The 24,258-nt window shown below is 40.5% G+C and overlaps 1 protein-coding gene across 9 annotated transcripts in view; it reads left to right on the forward strand.

Annotated features, from left to right (window-relative positions):
* Positions 1–24,258, forward strand: part of ITGB6 (integrin subunit beta 6) — a 152,090-nt gene that overhangs the window by 47,764 nt on the left and 80,068 nt on the right. For 2 of the 9 annotated variants that reach the window (XM_019971993.2, XM_070799279.1), the window contains exons 2-7: positions 9,401–9,452; positions 9,615–9,861; positions 9,969–10,044; positions 10,802–10,881; positions 13,419–13,623; positions 14,384–14,630. In XM_019971993.2, the coding sequence (XP_019827552.2) occupies positions 9,817–9,861; positions 9,969–10,044; positions 10,802–10,881; positions 13,419–13,623; positions 14,384–14,630 (653 nt within the window). In that variant the 5' untranslated portion in view covers positions 9,401–9,452; positions 9,615–9,816. Of the gene's footprint in view, positions 1–9,400; positions 9,453–9,614; positions 9,862–9,968; positions 10,045–10,801; positions 10,882–13,418; positions 13,624–14,373; positions 14,631–24,258 lie in introns of those variants that run through there. The other 7 variants (XM_019971971.2, XM_070799276.1, XM_019972001.2 and 4 more) reach the window with 6 other exon arrangements.

Raw genomic sequence — 24,258 nt, forward strand, 5'->3', positions numbered from 1 at the left:
TAAAGGCTTTTCTTCTTTCTCCTCTTCTAATCCTTGAGACATCACCCAGTTAATTTTGAACAGCTTTTTAGAATGATTTATTGTTTAGTCTTTTTAATGATTAGGTTGTTTGCATCACACTCAGTCCTTTTCCCTATTTGACTTTGTGTAAATGTTGTTGTTGTTGTTCAATTATTAAGTCCTGTCCGACTCTTTGTGACTCCATGGACTGCAGCATGCCAGACTTCCCTGCCCTTTACTATCTCCTGCAGTTTGCTCAAATTCATGTCCATCGAGTCAGTAACACCATCCAACCATCTCATCCTCTCCTGTCCCCTTCTCCTGCTGCCCTCAGTCTTTCCCAGCATCAGGGTCTTTTCCAATGAGTAGGCTCTTGGCATCAGGTGGTCAAAATATTGGAGCTTCAACTTCAGCATCAGTCCTTCCAATAAATATTCAGGGTTTATTTCCTTGAGGATTGACTGGTTTGATCTCCTTGCAGTCCAATGGACTCTCAAGAGTCTTCTCCACCACAATTCCAAAGCATCAGGTCTTCAGTGCTCAGTTTTCTTTATGGTCCAACTCTCACATCCATACATGACTACTGGAAAAACCGTAGCTTTGACTATGTGGACCTTTGTCAGCAAAGCAAAGTCTCTGCTTTTTACTATACTCTTTAGGTTTGTCATAGGTTTCCTTTCAAGGTGCAAGGGTCTTTTAATTGCATGGCTACAGTCACCATCTTCAGTGATTTTGGAGCCCAAGAAAATAAACTCTGCCACTGTTTCCACATTTTCCCCCATCTATTTGCCATGAAGTGATAGGACTGGATGCCATTTGAATGATGCCATTTGCTGGTTTTTTTTGTTTTTTTTTTTTTAATGTTGCACTTTAAGCCAACTTTTTCACTCTCCTCTTTCACCTTCATCAAGAGGCTCTTTAGTTCCTCTTTGCTTTTTGCCATTAGGGTGGTATTGTCTGTATATCTGAGGTTGTTGATATTTTTCCTGGGAATCTGGATTCCAGCTTGTGCTTCATCTAGTCCAGCATTTTGCATGATGTACTCTGCATAGAATTTAAATAAGCAGGGTAACAATAAACAGCCTTGACAAACTCCTTTCCTAATTTTGAACCAGTCCATTGTTCCATGTCCAGTTCTAACTGTAGCTTCTTGACGTGCATACAGGTTTTTCAGGAGATAAGTAAGGTGGTCTGGTATTCCCATCTCATTAAGGATTTTCCACAGTTTGTTCTGATCCATACAGTCAAAGGCTTAGGGTAGTCAATGAAACAGACGTAGATGTTTTTCTGGAATTCCCTTGCTTTTTCTATGATCCAAGGGGTGCTGGCAGCATGTGTAAGCATACTGACCTGGTTCAATGAGTGGGCATCAGCAACCATCAGGGAGGTTCCTAAAGTGGCAGTTGAAATAAATCCTCCATGGACCTCCTTAAGTATATTTGTCAAACATAATCATTGGTCACCATTTCCCCCAGCTGTTTAAAGAATAACCACCTTCTTTGATGTTGTAGCTGCATAAATTGCATCTTTAAGACGAAAAGGAGTCTGAAATCGTACTTTGAAAGATTTTTTTTTTAATATGTTCATCTCACCTGTCTTCCTATAGTGGCCTAATAAAGAATATGTTTTTTAAATATCTGTTGGAGCAGGCTCTTTTGCTACTGAAAGTGAAATGAAAGTGAAGTTGCGCAGTCGTGCCCGACTCTTCGCGACCCAATGGACTGTAGCCTACCAGGCTCTTCCGTCCATGGGATTTTCCAGGCAAGGATACTGGAGTGAGTTGCCATTTCCTTCTCCAGGAGACTGGAGTGAGTTGCCATTTCCTTCTCCAGGAGATCTTCCCGACTCAGGGACTGAACCCGGGTCTCCCGCATTGTAGGCAGATGCTTTACCATCTGAGCCACCAGGGAAGTCCTTTGCTACTGAAGCTGACCCCAGTTGTCTCCCCATGTTGCTAGAGATGGCTGCAGAACCATGGGGATACTGCAGGGTTTTGTTTGCTCCCCCAAAGCTAGTCATGGTGAATTCCAAAACAGAAGATGCCAGCTCATCGTACTTTCACTGTCAGGAATGCTGACAGCACAGGCACGTAGACGGTCTCGCCACAGAGTATCGCCTGCATAGTTCTGGCCTTTCCTACTCAGCCAGAGAGCACCTTTTGCACAGTTTTGACTTCCCAGGTTAGAGTCACCTAGAGCTGTGACTCTCACCATGGGTGCGTGCTAGATAATACGTCCTGGAGAAACGTGTTGGTGGTGATGGTGGAGTTACCACATAGGTGTCTCCACTACTCTTGGAGTCATCGTGGAGCCCTTGATCTCTCTCCTTTGCTACAAGCAATCCATTTGTAACCCCTGTCTTCCTCTAGAAGTATATCCAGAATGCAGCCACTTCTCAGAATCTTCCTCACCCAAACTTTCACATTTTGCCTCCAAAGCAGAAATGGCCTCTGTTTGGTCTCCCTGCTTCCTCCTTGCTGCCTTTATAGTCTGCTCAGAGTGACGCTTTTAAAACATAAGCTACATCATAATCCACTAGAACTCCATAAAAACTCCCTTCACACTCAGAATGTAAACCCAGAGTTCTGACTGTGGCTCTCAGGGCTCTCCTGACAGCTCTCCACAGTCCCCCTGCTTCTCTGGCATCCCCCAGTACCTCCCCGTGCTCCCGTCCCCTGCCCTACGCTCCACTCCAGTGTCATCAGTCGTCTTGACTTGCCTGTCCCCAGACACTCCTGATCAGAGGCTTCCCTGGCCACCCCACCCTGCTCACTCTCTGACCTCTTACCATTTATCACCATCTCACGTCTTTGTTTGTTTGGGTGTTTATTGCCTTTCTCTCCCACAGGAACACAAGCTCCATGAGGCAGAAACTTTGTTAGTTTTAATCAACACAGTGTTTCTAAAACAGTACCTGGCACATAGGATCTCAGTAGATACTTCCTTGAATAAGCCAGTGAATGACTCAGAGTTTATTTTTACTAGTAATGCCCAGCCCACTGCAGCCTCAGAAGTAAGAGATGGAGCTCATCAGGGAAAACGAAAAAAATTGTTTGAAACCAAGGAATCCTAACCTAGGGTTAGACTGCTTGAGTTATCGTTTAAAAAGAAAAAAAGAATGCTCAGCAGTTTTGCAAGACACGAATGAGTGAATTACTCTGCAGTCAATGTTTCTGTCTGTTCACGTGGACTTCTTGCCCTGCTTACCATCTGCTTCACAGATGGGAAATAGGGGCATGAAGAGAGAGTTGTTCTGAGGAAATTTCATGGTGGTCCACTGGTCAAGGCTTTGCCTTTCAATGCAGGGGGTGTGGGTTCCATCCCTGGTCAGCGAGCTAAGATCCCACATGTCTCAGGGCAAAAAAAAAAGAACAGAAACAAAATTATAACAGATTCAAATGTAAAGACTTTTAAAAAATGGTCCACATCAAAAAAATTAATTGAAAGATAAGAGTCATTATGAGAATCAAATTAGATTAAATTCATATTCACTGATATTTCATGGAAAATCCCACCTTTGGATTTATTCTACAAGTAGGAAACAGAAGGAGCTCGGTTCTTTTATGACTTCCAATAATTTCCCTAACCCAAGGAAAGTGGTTTTCTCAAGCAGGTCTAACATACAAGACTGGCATCAGACTTGCCAAGTGAGAACTGTCTTCCTGTTACTAGCAGGGGACTGACTCCTGAGCTCCTGGGTAAGGTTCAGGGCGGCTGTGACAGAGCCCCAGGAGTTAATTAATCCTGAGTCATCTCCAGCCCACAGGAAATGCCAGTGACCTCCCTCTCCTGGACGGGTGCCAGGCTCAGCTCTGTCACCTTCCCTTGAAGGGCAATGTGTTTTCTTTCCTTTGCTTTTAAGTGATCGTATGGGATTTAAGTCTAAGGAGGAATAAAGAAAAGGTTGTATAATCCAGGACAACCTTTCTGTCTCATTTTTGGTGGCAAATGATCCACAGGATGAACAACAAACAAACCAGAAAGGAGATACCTGGAAAGAGAGCTAGAGCTGGAACAAGGGGTCTAGAGATGGAGAAACAGACCTTTTGAAAGGTCCCCTGGAGAATTTAATTTCTTGCTAACAGCTGCTTTAGGATTCTCTGAACATCTCATATCTACTAGGAGCCAGTTTGCATGGTGATGCAGAGTTCAGGCTGGGGGAAGAAATCTGTCTCCAGGGCTTGCTGCCTGAGTGAGTTGAAACAGTGGGCAAGTTACATAGCTACTCCTGCCTCAGTTTCCTCATCTGGTAAATGGAGATAAACTAGTTCCTACTTCAAAGGGGAAGTGTGAGAATGAAATAGGACAATACTAATAAAATATTGAACAGTACATGACACATAGGAAGTGCCCAATAAAGCTGTCTACAATAAACACAAATCCTGAAAGAAGTCAGATGGGGATTTACCATAAACAGATGAAGCCTCAGGCCCGGCCCCTGGCTCACCCAGGTGGAACGGCTGAGAGCTGCAGGTGACTCCAGGGAAATGGGAAACCAGATGACCATCAGGAAGCATTTCTAGGTAAACATTTCCAGTTGATTGTCTAATATAATTTCAAGAAGAAAGGGCTTGGAATCTTTAAGGCTTCAGTAATTTGTCGTCATGTTTCTCTCTCTTTCTCATTTTTAAATTAATACACATTCACTTCCAATTTATTTCTCATTTACATTCCTTTTCCTAAAAAGTACCCCCTATATTATATAATCCTCAGGTCCCACAAAATCTAGATTCATCCCAGAATAATATAATTAAATATTTGCCATAATCTTGAAAAGTGGATATTGTCACTATCTCACAGTCTGGAAACTAAAATCCTGAGAGGTAAGTGCTGTCCCCAAGGACATACAGTAGGACCAGATTCAGATACTTGTTTACACCAATATTCATAACAGCATTATCCATGATAGCCAAAAGGTGGAAACACACCAAATGTCCAGGGACAGATGAATGGATACAGAAAATGTGGTCTATGCACACAGTGCAATATTGTTTAGACTTACAAAGAAGTGGAATTTGGATACACACTATAATGTAGATGAACCTGGAAAACACTTTGCTAAGTGAAATAAGCCAGACACAAAAGGCTGTATTGTATGATTCCACTTATACAAGGTACCTAGAACACTCAAATTCATAGAGGAATGGTAGCCTCTAGGGGCTGGAGGGGGCAAATATGAATTATTGCTTAATGGGTACAGAGCTTTGGTTTGGAATGGTGAAAATTTTCTGGAGATGGATAGTTGTAAAGGTTGCATGGCAGTGTAAATATACTTGATGCCAATGAATGACACACTTGAAAACAGGTATAATGGTAAATTTTATGTTATGTACATTTACCAAATTGAAAAAGGAAACTCTGGACTATGAGGTAAGACCTAGGTCACAAAATTTTCTCTAGCACTTAGCATGTTTTGGGCATTGCACACAAAGATGACAGGAATCTGCTACACATCCTCCTTTAAAATAATGTTTCTGAAGCTCTCGAAATTTGAAATGAAGGTGTCCACTTCCAAATTCAGGCTTCCCTGGTGGCTCAGTGGTAGAGAACCCACCCACCAGTGCCGGAGACGCAGGTTTGATCCCTGATTGGAAAAATCCCCTGGAGGAGAGCATGGCAACCTACTCCAGTATGCTTGCCTGGAGAATCCCAAGGACAGAGGAGTCTGGCAGGTTACAGTCCATGGGGTCACAAAGAGTGGGACATGACTGAGTGACTGAGCGCCAGCACTTCCAGATTCTGTGCTCCCCAGGTTACACACACCTGCAGGTCAGTCACAACCTTCTGCCCACCAGGCAGTGCGTCATACACACAGTTACACCAGCGCCAGACCCAAGAGCAAAGTCTCCACTTCCACTGTCTTCTTTCAGCTGTTCACTATGAAACAGTTTCATAGAAGGACTACCGGAGGGAGATCTGTCTCTTGTCCTTGAAATACAGCTGGTGACATAGAGAGGCCATCCCATCCCAAGAGCTGGCAGTCATTACTAGGTCCCTAGAGTTCAATTTGGCTCCCAGCCAGGTTTACTCAGTGTTTATTCCCCCAGGAGTGTTTTGAGGTGCCCCAGGGCTGGTCTAGCCGGCCCCAGATTGTTATTGTCTGATGTGAATGAGGGGCTGGGTCCAGGCAAGATCCAAGCCAAACAGAGTGAGTCAGATGAGCTCACGTGACTTCCTGAGGTCAGGATTCCACTGAAGACAGTCTCAGAAGCAAAGGCCAGTAAAGGAGTGGGGTGCAGGGGTCATTGCTTCCTTGGGCTGTGTGATGCTCTGCGACTCTACCCACACCTGGGCTCAGATCTCTTGAAGAGGGTCAGACCCCCAGAGTCCTAGGCTGGGAGTCTGAGCACTTGGGATAGTAGGCTTCTATCCTATGGGCCAAGCGGCGTGTCTAAAAGTCTGGATGGTGTGACTTAGGATCTCTGGATCTTAAGGGATATGGAGACACCTCAACCACCTCTAAGCAATGGGAATTTACTGAAGGGATGCACATTGTGCTAAAAGAGATAAGATCCTGGGGAAACTCAGGAAGGGCTGTGCCTGAGAAAGGTCCAATCTGAAAGGGCATTTGGGATCATGGCCTAGGCCATGTTCCTTCCCCTTGACAAAGTGAGTGTGGGGGTCTAACGCTGGTGTTTTCCATTCACATGACTCAGGCCCCCTCCTCAGCTGTTTTCACTAGTGACATTCGCAACCTGTCCTCTTGTTGACTCATTAGAGTTCTCATCTGCCTCACTCATCTGTCTCCTCAGAGCTGCCGATTCCTCCCAACGCTCCTGAAGCATCTTTTCCTGCAACCTGATGTCCTCTCTCTGCCGGTTTCAGCTTCCATTATCGAAGCCCTGATTTTTTTAGTCTGTATTTCCCAGTTTAAGTTCTATGGATACAGAAACAGGGGTAATTCATCTGGTTGCCTTGTCTAAGGGGACGGTCTTCATTTGGGAGACTTTATTCGGAGCTGACCAGTTTTTGTTGTTGTTTAGTTGCTACGTTGTGTCCGACTCTTTGTGACCCCATGGACTGTAGCCCTCCAGGCTCCCCTGCCCACAGAATTTTCTAGGCAAGAATACTGGAGTGAGTTGCCATTTCCTTCTGCAGGGGATCTTTCTTATCCAGGGTTCAAACCCCTGTCTCCTGCATTGGCAGGCCGATTCTTTACTGCTGAGCCACCAGGGAAGCAAGTTTAGGGAGCAGCTAGAACTCCTTCCATCCCCACAGCCATGGTCAGGTACTTTTCCAGGCACCAGATCTTTAGGAAGCAAGAATATTTTCCCTATGATGAATCATCCAGAGTGGATGGAGGTTTTCTTGTAGCATTGTTTTTTATATTTTCTCTTAAATGTTGCCCCTTTTCTCCACCCTGTATTTTAAGCCCTTTCACAGCCCAAGCAGGGAACGTCTTTCCCCACTTCTAACGGCGTGCTGTGTCTTCTAAAACTATTTGTTCATTTATTTACTCACTATTCGTGGAGTACCAGCTTTGTCACAGGTAAAATACTATATAATGACAAGCTAAAAATTATCCGCTTATTGATAAATATTGACTATTTACAAAGTATCTGGCTTTATGCTACTTGCTGGGAATATAAAGATCACTGAGACACAGTCACTGCCTGATGCATAGTGAAGAATTCAATAAATACTTGTTGAATAGATCAAGGCCTTAAAGAGCTTCACAGTCTATTGGGGGAGAGATGCAAGGATTTCAGCAATTACAAGCAGATTGGAAAGGGCCATCCTGGGGAAGGTCCCAGGAAGGGAGGCCTGGTGAGACTCAAAACGTCTCCCTATGGGCACTGATGTCTGTGGGAGATGTGGACAGTGAGCTGAATCAGCCAAATGAGAGGAATGAGGAGGAGGCCCGTGCCTCCTGGCAGCACAAGTGGCCTGTGCAGAGGCTTGGAGGTGAGGAGGACTGAAGATCAGAGAGGCTGCGACTGAGGACAGATAGTAAATAAAGCTGTGCAATTAGGACTTTAGGGGCAGGGTGGAAGTCTGCACAGAGGAGAGTAAAATAACACACCCTTCCTACTCCTCTTTCCTCCTACCCAGATTTATTATCATTTTTCATAGCCCCTTAGGACAGCCTGATTTTAAGAGTCTGTCTCCCCACACTGTTCCCCAGCCTGGAATATACACCTTACAGGCCAAGAGCTTGGCTTTGCTCACTGACATATCTTCTGCTTTCAGAACGATGTTTAGCACAAAGCAGATGCTCAATAAATATTTGTTGAATAAATGGATAAATAAACAAACCAATGAATGATGACTAATATAGGATACAAGTATTATCCAGAGATAGGGGGATTAAAAAGCAGAGACATCACTTTGCCAACAAAGATCCATATCATCAAAGTTATAGTTTTTCCAGTAGTCATGTACAAATGTGAGAGTTGGACCACAGAGCAGGCTGAGGGCCGAAGATTTGATGGTTTCAAATTGTGGTGCTGGAGAAGATTCTTGAGAGTCCCTGGGACAGCAAAGAGATCAAACCAGTCAATCCTAAAGGAAATCAACCCCAAATAGTCATTGGAAGGACTGATTCTGAAGCTGAAGCTCCAATACTTTGGTACCTGATGCCAAGAGCCAACTCACTGGAAAAGACCCTGATGAGCAAAAGAAGAAGGGGGCAGCAGAGGATGAGATGGTTAGACAGCATCACCCACTCAATGGACATGAATTTGAGCAAACTCTGGGAGATAGTGGCAGACAGAGGAGCCTGGCTTATTTCTACAGGCTTCTTGCCATGTTCTCTCCAGATTCCTGTGTGTAACAGAGTTCAAAATTGAACAAAGCCTTCTGAGAAGAACCTGAGCAGTCTATAATTAGTTTTCCTCTCTTCACACAGCTTTCACACACTTGCCTAGAAATACACTTTTAAAAGATAGTCTCCCGGGACATAACTCTGGCCACAAAGAAGCCTGTCTAAGGTTAAGCAGTTTGGAGAGTTACAAAATGAATATTTGTTTGCAATATCTATACACCCCTAACACTATCTTGAATGCATGTGGAAACATTCATAATCAGACTCATGAAATTAGTGATATAATATATATATTTTAAATCTCTCTTTTGTTCAACAAATAAACATCTTCTGTGTGCCAAGCAGTAAGTTGGAAGCAGGGACAGTACACACGAAAGAGAACTTGGTCACCGTCTGGAAGGGAGGGGTTCAAAAGCTCAGGCACCACTGTTTTCTGTTTCCATGGCTGTTTGAGACTAATTTTGTTCTAATTTAATTTTAATTATTATTTTTTTCTAATAATGGATTTAAATAGGAATTTGATATTTATGGGGAAAAATATCTTTCAGCCAATTTTAAAAACAATGGAACACAATATTTTGCTTTCCCTAGCCTGCCTTCTATTATAAATTGTAAAATAGTGATTTTTATTTTTCAGAGTTCATCTCAATTCTCTGAAAGGACTTAACAATGGAACATAAAAATCTCAGGTATTTGCCTTTAGCTCATTTTTTAAACCCTCCTGATACATAACTGACATATTCATGCTTTTATTTATCACCTTTACTGTTAATTATAACTATTTTAGAAACAACTTTAGATCATATTTCAATTATTCTTTTGACATTTCACCAGTCATTATTTTACTAAAGGTATCAACTTCCTCTAGGATGCAGAGAGACTAATAGAACCTACACAAAAATTTCTGCTGAATGAATTTCCCCACCTTCTTGGTGATTGTACACCTGCCTTCCTTATAAGGAGAACAAGGAAGTAAATCATGTTGGAGTTGCTCTTAAACACAGCTTTTCTTCTTTACCTGTCCAGGTAGCTTCTGTTTTCATTTCAGTCTTAATGAAAACTTTTTTATTTACATCTCAAGTTTCTTTTCAAAGCAGCGTAAGTAGTATTTACAACTTTACACTTCAAGAAAGAAAGACTTTTAACAGTGTTCAGCTTTGGTCTTGTAATGTTGAAGTAATTCATTTTTTAATCTGTCTGCACAGCGAGAACTGAAACGGATGGGGATTGAACTGCTTTGCCTGTTCTTTCTATGTCTAGGAAGGAATGATCACGTACAAGGTAAGACTTTAGTTTCTCCGATATATTGCTTTTGTGGTACGCTTGACAAACCTGTCATGCAGCTCAGAAACTAGATCTGAAGTCATTTTTTACTTGAGCTGTTCAATTGCTCTTTGCCATTGAACGAACACTTTAACAAATTACAGGCAGACGCAGGACTGTTCCCACAGCGAATGCTCCGGGCTTTAGGTAAATAAATGCAAAGGTTGCACGGGCACCTTAATGAGAGAATTAAACAGCACTATGCACAAGAGGATTTCTTAGTACCCTTGTGACAACCATTTTGGTAACTTTTGTAGCTATCTTATTGTACAACAAGGCCTTCCACTTGAGAGTGATAACCTTGAGACAGAAAAGGGATCTATCTTTTAAAATAAAGCTATAGTACATTTGAAAGAGAAACATTCTTTAGTGGCTGTGAATAATTTTGAAAAATTGAAGGGGGGTGATGCTGAATGAGGGTGATAAGTATGATGATCCTGTATTTGTGAACTCTGAGATACTTTCACATTTTAAGGAAAAAAAAACAAGAGAGAGACTGATTATTTTTGGCTGCTAAGACATGCATATTTTCAGTGCCATAGATGTAAAATACGAACTTCACTGTGGCTTGCTAACATTTTGAGGACTGATCTTTGAAGCCTGAAAAATGAACTCTGATACTGTTTTGTTCAAGTGCTTTAAGAGCTGTAGGTCTCACGAGTGGAGTGGCTGAGAGTGTGCTGAATCCCTTGTGTCTTGCTGGGTTTGAACACAGGTGGCTGTGCTGTGGGGGGTGCGGAGACCTGTGAGGACTGCTTACTCATTGGACCTCAGTGTGCCTGGTGTTCTCAGGAGGTAAAACCAACGACCTCAGCGTGTTTGTAAAAAGTGCACTTACATTTACGGTAATTCTGTCTGTGACCGTTCTCACAGTGTTCCGCTTTCCGTGGTGTTATAGGAGTGACACAAATCAGGAAGGGAGAACGTAAACATTAGTGATGCCAAGTGTTCTTCGTGTGATTACATTCCAAAGCAATTTGAGAAAGAGTGAATGTCAAATTATTTTGAAATATATGAGCTCAAGATTCTTTCTTTGACCTGATGCCTCCTCTTATTTTAAGGCCATTTCTTCCTGCTCACATGTAAAATGTTGAGGCTCTGGGCAACCAGAGCTCATGGAGGTGATCTTTTCTCAAGTTAAACATACGTTTAATTTCAGTATCATAGTTCTATTCCATCTGGGGATCAGCATCCTTTCTGAATCACTAACAGGATCCAAGAGAAGGCTCGGGGTCAACTTTACTGTTCAAACATTATCCAATTCTTTTAAAAATTACATCCGCTGGGTGACTCTGTACCACAATGATGACAGAACCTGAAGCAGACATCCCTATCTGATCAGACTGAACACTATGTGAAGGTAGCAGGGGGATTGGGGATGTATAACAAGCCATCCTGAATCATGGCTTCCGGCAACACTACAGAGGAATCTGTAAATGATTCCTGGTAAGAAAGACCTGTATTAGCTCTTTCTGGATTGAAAACAGTTCTTTACTAAATCTCATAAAGAGAATCTCAACACAAATCAACCTGTCAGATTCTTGCCAAATTCAGCAAGAACTGACTAGCATGTTCAAGGGGAAAGAACCTGGTTGCCCAATTCAAAACCAGGCTGTGGCTGCTAAAACCCCACATTTCAGTTACCTGTGTCCATGGAGGGAGGGCTCACAGAGCAGAGCACAAACCCAACTCAGTCCCTGACCTCTACCGAGAGGGTCAAGCAGAAGGGCAGTGACTTTGGGCTCATATATCAAAGCAGCTTTGGGAATATACAAAGAGGGAAAAGCCCACATTTTTTGTCATTGACTCCCTGAAGAAGACAATGTTAGGTTCATGCCAGAGACATAAAACAACAGATCAGTCTAACAAAGTGCCCACCTCTAAAATTTTCATATAAAAAAAAATTTTTTTTTTGCACCCATTGAAGAGAGCCTCTTAAGTTACACCTGATAGGTTTTCTTGTGGCTAATACTCTGTAGTCAAATCTAGTCAAAAGGCCAGATTATTCTGAGAGATCACTCACTGATATAACTAATAGTAGAAGTATTATTATCAATACAGACAATTGGAGCCAAAAGTAAATTAGGCTTCTGCTTAGAGCAGACAGAAAAATGGTTCCAGGGTTAACGCCACCTCTGATCTTGTGGCAAACATAGTGATTATAGGTTCTATCAGTGACACAGTGTTAAGAAGGATTCTGAGGGCTTGTTAAGCCACCTTGTGCTTTGGATAAATCATGGGAAATTACAGAATTTGTTACCCCTCACCAGGGCCTCAAATATACACAGGCCTGGCTGAAAGATAACAAATTATATTCTCAAAAGTCAACTTTGGGAGAAATGTAGCTTTCTTAGTTGGTGAAACAGCAGGAATGGTTTAGAATTCCAGTGAATGAAGGAAAACAGTATGAACTTGGTTTGTTTCTCTCCAAGCCTGAGAGACAACAGGCCTGAAGTTCAACCTTGCCTAGAGCCTCACCAACTCAAGAGCAGCCTTGGCTGGTGGGTAAGATAGGTGTTATCTCTTGACTATATCTTTCTGTTCTGAGTGTTCCAGGGTTGGATGGCTGCATCTCTGCCTGGGAACACCCATCTCCCTGCCTCTGGAAACTCAAGTGGATCAGAGGGGAATTGGCAAACTCCTGAGTCCTAAGCAGGAAAGCAGTCTCTTACACCATTTCTCTTTCATTTTGCTTCTCCACATGCCAGTGTTGGAGAAATTTCTAAAAGATCTTAAACTAGAATAACCTCCCCAAGAGGTCAACTTTGGTGAAGTAATACTGTAATATAAGAGTAATACATCCACAAATTAAACCAGGACAGAGAGTAGATAGGGCAATATCACAACCTTTGACCTTTGGGAAGCCACGGAAAAGCCTCTTTGTCACTGGATTTAGCGATAGACACACTGAGAATTTGGACAGTCCCAGGATCGCATATACCTGCAGGTTATCCTCAATGATAATTCACATGATGATGTCAGCTCTGTGACCCAGTTATTTCAAAGATCTGGTCACAGCACAGGAGAAGCTTTTAAAAAGTGAGCATTAAAAAGAAAAATGAAAGAAAAGGGAAAAAAGGAAAAAATAAATCAAGTGAATTCACTTGAATACAATTAAAAGGAAACTCCACTCTTACTCAGAATTTTACTGGCAGAATTCTATGGTTATTTTGCTATACTTTAGACCTACATTCAATGTCAGGCATGTGGGGATATAATACATCAAGGCAAGATACCTAACTAGCAAACAAGCAAAAAATAATCTTATAAAAAATGTCTTCTTTTTATTCTTTATTGTTGTCTTTCTCTCTTTATTGTTTTTTCTCTTTAAGAATTTTACGCACCTATCTGGAGTTGGAGAAAGATGTGATACCCCAGCAAATCTTTTAGCTAAAGGATGTCAACTAACCTTCATCGAAAACCCTGTCTCCCAAGTTGAGATACTTACAAATAAGCCTCTCAGCATAGGCAGACAGAAAAATAGCTCCGACATCGTTCAGATTTCACCTCAAAGCTTGGCTCTTAAACTGAGACCAGGTATGTTATGATTCACACAGTCATTGGCTTACGTAAATAAATCTAATGTCATACATGTGCTGCCATATATATGTGCTTAGTCACTCAGTCATGTCCAGCTCCTTGTGGCCCCATGGACTGCAGCCCGCCAGGCTCCTCTGTTCATGGGGATTCTCCAGGCAAGAATATTGGAGTGGGTCACCATGCCCTCCTCCAGGAATGCCACATATAATAATACAGCTATTCCATTAATACGCCTTGAACCATATTACATGTCATTGTTTATTATGACGCAGATTTCCCATTCTTAAGGACATAGAGAATTGCTAGGCTAACACTTTTCTTTATTCACATTGGTCACTTTGTACTCCAAATGTGTTACCAAAAAAAGCCTTATCTAATAGTAACCGTTTGAATTACTCAAATGTTGTTAAGGCTTACCTCACATTTCTTCAAGGGTTGTAATGTAGCTTTAATCGCCTCTTTATTTTCTTCTTTTCTAAACCCACATACAAAAAAAATCAGCTTATCTTCCATCTAAATGGATGCTAGTTCTCCCAAGGAGATATAAAATATCCCAACTTTCACCTCCTTTGGTTGCTCTAAATTCATGGGTGAAAGATTTCATGGGTTGGTTCCTTTATATACTTTGCCACATAGTGTATGAATTGCAAGTATCTTTGGTAAGTTCTTATTGAAATGAAATAGCTGGTGACTGTCTAGTCACAACTAAGTCTCCATGGGTTTTTATGGATCATCTTTTCTTGCGAGGGTGTTACAGGCCTTGAACAGACCCTGCAAGTTCAAGTTCGCCAGACCGAGGATTACCCTGTGGATTTGTATTACCTCATGGACCTCTCGGCCTCCATGGACGACGACCTCAACACCATCAAAGAGCTGGGCTCCCTGCTCTCCAAGGAGATGTCTAAATTAACCAGCAACTTTAGACTGGGCTTCGGCTCTTTTGTGGAGAAACCCATCTCGCCTTTTATGAAAACAACACCAGAAGAAATCGCTAACCCTTGCAGGTAAGTAAATGATTTTCTGGGATCTTCAAACACTGACTTCCTGTAGAGATAGCCTTGCTCTGAGCTGAGCTTGGCAGGAGCTTGCTGATTCCCTGGCAGTTCCCTCCCATCTGATTGGATGTCAGCAGCTCTCAGTTGCCTAGGTTATTCAGAACTAAAGGGATGTCATCCTTTTTTTCTTAAAGTAAACTATTATGTTTACTTAAAAGTTCATTTATTTTGTACTGGAGTAAAGCCAGTTAACAATGCTGTGACAGTTTCAGGTGGAAAGCAGAGGGACTCAACCATACATATACATGTTTCCATTCTCAAGCAGACATCACTGTAATACATAAGTCCCCTACAAACAAACGAGTTCTGTTTTGAGAGCGCATTCGTAAGTTCACTTTGTAGGTGCAACAAAGTTAGTCTAGGTACCCAACTAACAATCAGCTATGTGGTACTGCACTGTAATAGGTATATACAACTTTTCACACAAATAACACATAAAAAACTAACAAACACACAAAATAAGCATTTTTAATCTTATAGTAAAGTACCTTGAAAAGTACAGTAGTACAGTAAAAAGCGGGCATACAGGGGCATGTTTGCATGTTCGAAAGTTCACAACTTGAAGGTTTATATGTACAGGATTTACTGTATCCAGTTCTAGCTTGGGTCTTCACAGCATTTGCCATATTTGCCTCCCTTCGGAAGGCTGCTGTTGCTGCTGCTAAGTCGCTTCAGTCGTGTCCGACTCTGTGCGACCCCATAGACGGCAGCCCACCAGGGTCCCCCGTCCCTGGGATTCTCCAGGCAAGAACGCTGGAGTGGGTTGCCATTTCCTTCTCCAACGCATGAAAGTGGAAAGTGAAAGTGAAGTTGCTCAGTCCTATCTGACTCTTTGAGACCCCATGGACTGCAGCTTACCAGGCTCCTCCATCCATGGGATTTTCCAGGCAAGAGTACTGGAGTGGGGTGCCATTGCCTTCTCCACTTTGGAAGGCAGGCTGTGACAAATTTGTATTTGTATTCTGCAGACATAGGGACAGAATCTTTTACTGTAGGTTCCACTGGCCTGAGCCCATCCTCAGCCCCTCAGAGGCTTTCTATCCTCAGTGACCACCACTCTTTGAGGCTCTTGACAGTAAGTCACATTTTCTCAGAGTATCTATCTCCATTACAATGACTGCTGCCAAAATAACAGCTTTTGGAGTGATTTCTAATGTACTTTGGGAAATGTGACTTTTTCTTATTGCTTGGAAGATGCCTTTGTAGCCTTTACTGTTGTCAAATTCAATAGGAAATGAGGCAATGGATCCATTATAATATGCTCTAATCAGTTACTAAAACCATGTATTATCTGGGTGATGGTCAAAGGTAAGTTGCTTTTTGATAGCTTACCTCTACATGTCAATGACATGGTCAAAATAAAAGTATTTGATATCCTTCTTTTGAAAAAGAACTTCCATTTGCTCTGTGCCAGACCCTGTGCTGAAGGTTTTATATACATGACCTCATTCAGTCTTCATAATAACTTCAGGTCAAAGCAGGTTTCATCATCTCTATACTGAGAGGAAGTAACAAAGGCTGTGAGAAGTTAGTAATTTACCTGTGGCAGCATGACTAATCAGTGATAACCAAGATCTGGGTTGGTCCAAAACCAAGCCTTTTACTACTCTGAATCTAGTATAGAAGAAATGGCTTTCCAAACATATATTGACTTTTACACTAGTTTACACCAACACATTAATCTCTTTAAAACAGTTTTTGCAGTATCATTTTAAGACATTTCAATGTGGTTCCAAACTAGAATCTGATGGCCAGAAGTGTTTTGACCTTGAAAAGAATTCATCACTGATTGTACCTCCTAGGAATTGCATTCGGTTGCAAATATCAGAGATAATATTTGTCCCCAGTCCCCCACTTCTCAAGGTTTAATTGACATATACTAAAATACACAGAGCAGAAATGTTCAGTTTCATGAGTTTGACAGTTGAATATATCGATGTGATCACCACTTAAAACATGACATAGACCAATTCCATCACCTCAGAAAGTTTCCTTATGCCCCTTCATAGTCAGTTCTGCTTTCCCAGAGGCAACCATTTTCTGATTTCTGTAAGTTAAATTGGTTTTGCCTACTCTTGGATTTCACATGAATGGAAAATATGCTATACACCTTTTGTATCTAGCTTCTTTGGCTCAATATCATGTATTTGAGATTCATCCCTGATTTCATGTTTATCAGCAGTTTCTTCCCTTTTGTCCTAAGTAATAGTCCCTTGTACCAAATTTATTATACTTTATCTGTCCATTGATGGACATTTGGGTTGTTTCCCAATTTCTGGCCATCATGAAGAAATATTGCTATGATCACTTGCATATAAGTCTCTGTGTGGATGTATGTTTTTATTTCTCTTGGATAGATATCTAGAATTCTAATTGCTAAATTGTATGATTTTTTTCATTTTGATGAAGCCCAATTTTTAATTGTATGATTAGTGTATTTTTTTGTCCTAAGACATCTTTGTTTATCCTAATGTCTCAAAGATTCCTGTTTTCTTCTAGAAGCTTCGTGGTTGAAGCACTTGCATTTAGGTCTATGATCTCAAATTAGTGTTTCTGTTTGGAATGAGAAAAAGTCTAGGTTTATCTTTCATTTACATGCAACTATCCAATTGTTGCAGCACTATTTGTTAAGCAAGTTTCTCCTTTCCCCGTTGAAATATCTTGATGCTTTTCTTAGAAAGCAATTAACTGTATGTGTGTCTAATTCTGGACATTCTGTTCTAAACCAATGATCCATAAATATACTCATGTAACCATGTACCTACTCATCTACTCACTCATAATGTCACCTTAGAGGGACCACTTCACTTCTCCAAACTTTAGTTTGGAATGACAATACTGATGACACAAAGGGGGTTGTAAGGAGTCTGTAAGATAATGAAAGGAAATGTTTGATACTGAGCTTGACCATGAAGCTCTCACTGGGTGGTAGCTACTATCAATAACAGTAGAGTGGGATAAAGGAAGGCCTAGTTGTTGTTGTTCAGTCACTCAGTTGTGTACGATTCTTTGCAACCCCATGGGCTGCAGCATGCCAGGCTTCCCTGTTCTTTACCATCTCCCGGAGCTTGCTCAAACTCATGTCCATTGAGCTGGTGATGCCATCCAACCATCTCATCCTCTGTCATCCCCTTCTCCTCCTGCCTTCAATCTTTCCCAGCATCAGGGTCTTTTCTAATGAGTCAGTTCTTTCCATCAGGTAGCCAAAGTATTGAAGTTTCAGCTTCAGCATCAGTCCTTCCAATGAATATTCAGGGTTGATTTCCTTTAGGATTGACTGGTTTGATCTTTCAGTCCAAGGGACTCTCAAGAGTATTCTCCAACATCACAGTTCAAAAGCATCAATTCTTCAGCACTCAGCCTTCTTCATGATCCAACTCTCACATCCATACATGACTACTGGAAGGGAGGCCAGAGCCCTGCACAAATTACAGTGAATAGGAACCTTAATGAGGACCACATATTTGAGCACTTGAAAGGTCAATGTTTTCCTATTTTCTAGAGGTGTTTCTCTTATTCTTGTTGGCAAAATTTACCACTAGCTAAAGTTATAAATAATGAAATTTTTTTTTGCTGCAACATTAAATTTTTTCTTTTTTAATCATGTCCTTAATTCTCCAAGTTTCTCTGTCCAGATTCTACTCCCCACACATTTACACACCAAGAATTCAAACACCAAACACAAAAGTCAATCCTTTGATCAATCTAAACCCTATAATTAAGAAATAAAATGTTCTTTAGTAAGAAGACTAACAGAAGAAAAAGGGAAAAACATGGAGTTTTCCAGACCTGGGCTTAAATCATAACCTTGGAATGCCAGTCTCTTCATTTATAAATGGGGATAATAATATTCACTTCCTGGGCTATCCTGAGAACTGAGTAGGCTGGAACATAATAGACATTCAAACCAGTTTTAATTTCCTTCCTCTCATTAATGCTAATTTTCTCTAGTTATTTTAATCTAATGTTCCTAAAACTTTTAGATCTCAGGACTTCTTATACTCCTAAAAATTAAGATCCTCAAAATATCAATATTCAGTGTCTTAGAGTGTGAAACTAAGAAAATATAAAAATAATTAGTAATCAATTTATTTGATAATTACAATGAAAAACACACTGCATGTTACTATAATAACACACCTTTAGAAGAAATAACTACATTTTCCAAAATAGAACAACAGTTAACAAGAAAAGTGGCACTATTTTAATTTTTACAAATCTCTTAAAATATCTAATTTAAAAGAAACCAACTGAATTTTCACATCTGCTTCTTCATTTAATCTCTGGCAATATTTTATTTTGGTTGAATTCCATGAAGGAAGTCAAACCTCATTAGATATATAGTTGAAAAGGGGGAAAGCAGTTAATAGATTTTTCCAATGACTGTAGACTTTCTTCCTTGATATTACATTCAAACTGGACGAGAGATAAATTACGTTTCAGTGTGGAATCTGAAAAACATATCAGTGAACTTCCTATTTTGTTACACTAAAAATCATTGATCTGTTTTGAACTTTGAATGGCTTTTAAAAATTTATTATTATTATTATTTTTTTGGCTCTGTTGGGTCTTTGCTGCTGCACGCAGGCTTTCTCTAGTTGCAGAGAGCAGGGGTTACTCTCTAGCTGAGGTGTGTGGGCTTTTTGTTGCTGTGGCTTGCTTTGTTGTAGAGCACAGGATCTATCTAGCGTGAAGACTCAAGTAGCTGTGGTGCACAGGCTTATTTGCACTGTAGTATATGGGATCTTCCTGGACCAGGGCTTGAACCTGTGTCCCCTGCTGTGGCAGGCAGATTCTTTAACCACTGGACCACTAGGGAAGAGCCTGAATGGCTCTTTTATTGGTGTGTGTGTGCATGTGGTTTTGTAATATAATGCTTTGGTCATTTGGAAAATGAAGTTTCAGTGAGTTATGTAGATCTTAAAATTTCATGATAGAATATCTAAAAAATTATATTTTTTAATATTATCATTAATCCCATCAGATAAGTCTTGAAGTACTTAGAAGCTGTTAATGGATGGCTGATGAAAGTTCTGTGAAATTCTAACTTTCCAGTTATGTCAAATTTCATCATTGGCAACAAATCCTGATAGTTGTTTTCCTGAAAGTAACAGACTTACTTTCTTCATTTTAATCAAGATGATAGTTTGGCTGTCAAGCATTTTTTCAGGTAAAATGGTTGTTCCATAAACAACAGTTGAAACAACTATGAAAGTGCTTTTCCACTGTACGCATGTACTTCAGTGTACAGCAGGAACACGGTATGCACGTTTCCTATGTGGTCACACAGGAATAATTTTCAAAAAACATGTATCCAAGGGCATAGGCTTAATAAAATTACTGCAACCCACTCCAGTATTCTTGCCTGGAAAATCCCATGGAAAGAGGAGCCTGGTGGGCTGCAGTCCATGGGGTCATAAAGAGTTGGACACAACCAAGTGACTAACACACACAGCTTCACCAAGGGCAATAAAGTATGAAAAGATGCTCAACATCACTCATTATCAGAGAAATGCAAATCAAAACCACAATGAGGCACCATTTCACGCCAGTCAGAATGGCTGCTATCCCAAAGTCTACAAGCAATAGATGCTGGAGAGGGTGTGGAGAAAACAGAACCCTCTTACACTGTTGGTGGGAATGCAAACTAGTACAGCCACTATGGAGAACAGTGTGGAGATTCCTTAAAAAACTGGAAATAGAACTGCCATGTTAAGTCACTTCAGTTGTGTCCGACCCTGTGCGACCCCAGAGACAGCAGCCCACCAGGCTCCTCTGTCCCTGGGATTCTCCAGGCAAGAATACTGTAGTGGGTTGCCATTTCCTTCTCCAAGAACTGCCATATGACCCAGCAATCCCACTGCTGGGCATACACACTGAGGAAACCAGAATTGAAAGAGACATGGGTACCCCAATGTTCATCACAGCACTGTTTATAATAGCCAGGACATGGAAGCAACCTAGATGTCCATCAGTAGACGAATGGATAAGAAAGTTGTGGTACATATGCACAATGGAGTATTACTCAGCCATTAAAAAGAATACGTTTGAATCAGTTCTAATGAGGTGGGTGAAACTGGAGCCTATTATACAGAGTGAAGGAAGCCAGAAAGAAAAACACCAATACAGTATACTAAAGCATATATATGGAATTTAGAAAGATGGTAATGATAACCCTGTATGCGAGACAGCAAAAGAGACACAGATGTATAGAATAGTCTTTTGGACTCTGTGGGAGAGGGAGAGGGTGGGATGATTTGGGAGAATGGCATTGAAACATGTATACTATCATATGTGAAATGAATTGCCAGTCCAGGTTCGATGCATGATACAGGATGCTCAGGGCTGGTGCACTGGGATGACCCAGAGGGATGGTATGGGGAGGGAGTTGGGAGGGGGCTTCAGGATGGGGAACACGTGTACACCCGTGGCGGATTCATGTTGATGTATGGCAAAACCAATACAATATTGTAAAGTAATTAGCCTCCAATTAAAATAAATAAATTTATATTTAAAAAAAGAAAAGAAAAGAAAACAAACCAAAAAAAGGGCAATCAAGTGAAAGTAGCACTTTTTTTTTTAAATTATGATGCATGTTTGATGGTAAAAAATATAAGGAACTAGGCAGTTTGGAGCAATTGCCTTGACATGTGCTAATGCACCAGCAGTTTTACTTACTCTTACTTTGCATCATCAGTGAAAATGTCAACAGTGAAAAAGACAAATATTATCTCTTATTATTATGAAGAACGTGTGACCTGAAAAACTCTTAAATTGTCTCAGGGACCTCTGTGGGTCTGCACACCACACTTTTAAAACCTTTAATCTAATCTCTAGTGCTTCTTGAAGTAGCTTGCTTTCTCTACCTTCATTAGATGGAAGGTCACTAAAATTTCACCATGTAGGAAGCCTGAATGATTTACATTTTTGAAAGACGTTTCCCTTATGCTATTGTCTAAGACACAGCAATACAAATCATATTTTCTATATTTGTAATGATAGCAAGCCACTCCAGTACTCTTGCCTGGAAAATCCCATGGATGGAGGAGCCTGGTAGGCTGCAGTCCATTGGGTTGTTACGAGTTGGACGCGACTGAGTGACTTCACTTTCACTTTTCACTTTCATGCATTGGAGAAGGAAATGGCAACCCACTCCAGTGTTCTTGCCTGGAGAATCCCAGGGACGGGGGAGCCTGGTGGGCTGCTGTCTATGGGGTCACACAGAGTTGGACACGACTGACGCAACTTAGCAGCAGCAATGAATTGTAATATACACTTAAAAATATTTAACAAGACAAAGAAAATTTTCTCCATCAAATATTTTGAGGGATTTTTTTAAACATCATTTCACATTTAATTTGGTGTTCGTTTTGTTTTTGAAGACTTGAACCATGAGAAATTCATAGTAGTTTTGCAAAGAAGAAAACTCAACCATGAATGTTTAGATTTCCTATATGTACACACAAAAAAATGAGTATATAATTTTAAATTTCAAAGGTAATAAGACCATGTGAAAATACAGACATAAAGAAAAAATGGAAATCATTTCTAATTCCACTAAAAACGGTGTTAACCTTTTGTTATATATCTTTATAATCAGCAATAAGTAATTCCTTCAATTGCTATCTAAGAAAATAACAACTAAATATAAGCATTCTTTATAGGAAGAACTCTGACCAAAATGGGCAGTTTTCACTCAAAATTTCTTGACGTGACCCAGCTCTGACATTATACTTTGCTTAAGCTACATTCATCTCCCAGCACATGAATATGTTTATTGAATTAATAAAAAATGTATTCTCCTTTCTAAAAGATTAGAGTTCTAGTAAGAACTACATAGCAAATAATTCTAACCAACAAAGATACAAATTTCTGACCAGACAATAGGAATTCTAGTTCTCTGGCTCCAGAATAGGCTTTAATGCCATTTTGATACAGTATGAACCAACAGCCCCCTATAAAATACTAAACAATTTCCAAGACTAGCTTCCCTGGTGGCTCAAACGGTAAAGAATCTGTTTGTAATGTAGGAGACCAGGGTTGGATCCCTGGGTTGGAAAGATCCCCTGGAGAAGGGAATGGCTACCCACTATTGTATTCTTGCCTGGAGAATTCCACGGACAGAGGAGCCTGGAAGGCTACAGTCCATAAGGTCACAAAGAGTAGGACAGAACTGAGCAACTAACACTTTCGAAAACTTTCAAGACTAGTTGGACTCCAGGGACAATGCAAACCTCAAAACACAGTTATATACTTTTTATGTAATTTTCACAGCAATTTTAGAAGTAGCTATTATTAGTACCCTCATTTTATAGATGAGGACACAAGGATAGATAACTATCCAGTCTTTTTATTCTAAATCTATGCATTTTCTTCTACTCTATAGCTACTTTAAATATTACAGAGGCAATTAAGAAAAATGCTAAATTATTGTCATTTTGTAGGTTAACTTTTTAAAAATTCTTCATTTCACATTTTAAAATACATTTCATATTTGAAGGTGGGAAAAACTTGACTACATAAAAAGTTTTAAGATATATATCCAAGAACATTGTAAACTGAATTTTAAAACTACCAAGAAAAAAAGTTTCATATTTTTGAGAGATAGAGTTCTTAAAATCATTAGAAAATTTAAAAAATACCTCATTAAGGAAATGGGATATCTCAGACTGTACCATTCGATGCTACGGAACTCAAACTCCCCTTGTACTGAAGCCTGAGAATACATCAGCTTATGGCTTGCTTTTTGTGAAAGTCTACTGACAGAAAGTAAGTGATTATCCTTGCAGACACCAGCGTTCTGGTTCTGGCAGAGCTCCATTTCTCAGTGTAAATAAATCCATAATCGTTTTGACTTGTATATCTAGTTGATTCTCAACATTTACGGAAGTCTTGTTCTATAAAGTCTGCTCACACCCTGCATTAGAAGATGCTGAGTATTGCTCCTAGGGGAAACACAGGGTTAGGTTCCTGTGAATCTCTGGTCACTTTTTCACCACTGAGCAATAACTTGTTTTCTGCATGTTCATGTTTAAAGATGTCTTATTTAATATATGTTGTTGATTTGTTAGCATTGAAATCACAACCAAGAGCACTGTAACTCATGTCAGAACAAAGCTCACACACGTATTTTCCCCATAAGACACATCACAGTCTTCCTGCACTTGGCAATACCAGAGAACATTTCAGCACTGCATTGGGGGACAACTCTAAACAACAAAACCATCCAAAAGCACAAAAATGCAAACACACATGTCACCAAATAGACCCTGAAAAGAATATTTCTCTACAGTGTGGGTGATGAAGCAAGAAGTCAGAGTCTTATTTGACCTCCCCTGGAAACATGCATGTCAAGGGACTCCGTTTCTTTGTACACTCATTCATGTACATGAATGACTGAAGAAGTTCCCAAAGGATTGATTTGGGGGTCACAAATACATTTTAGCAATATGAATTTTCAAAGATATGGAATCTGTGAATAATGAGAATTGACTATATACCTCAGACAGATGCATTTGGTGAAAAAGAGCCAAATCCTGAAAGCTGCATCAGCTCTTTGTATGCTGACAAGGCAGAC

This window comes from Bos indicus, chromosome 2, assembly GCF_029378745.1.
Source record: "Bos indicus isolate NIAB-ARS_2022 breed Sahiwal x Tharparkar chromosome 2, NIAB-ARS_B.indTharparkar_mat_pri_1.0, whole genome shotgun sequence".
Classification (NCBI taxonomy): domain Eukaryota; kingdom Metazoa; phylum Chordata; class Mammalia; order Artiodactyla; family Bovidae; genus Bos; species Bos indicus.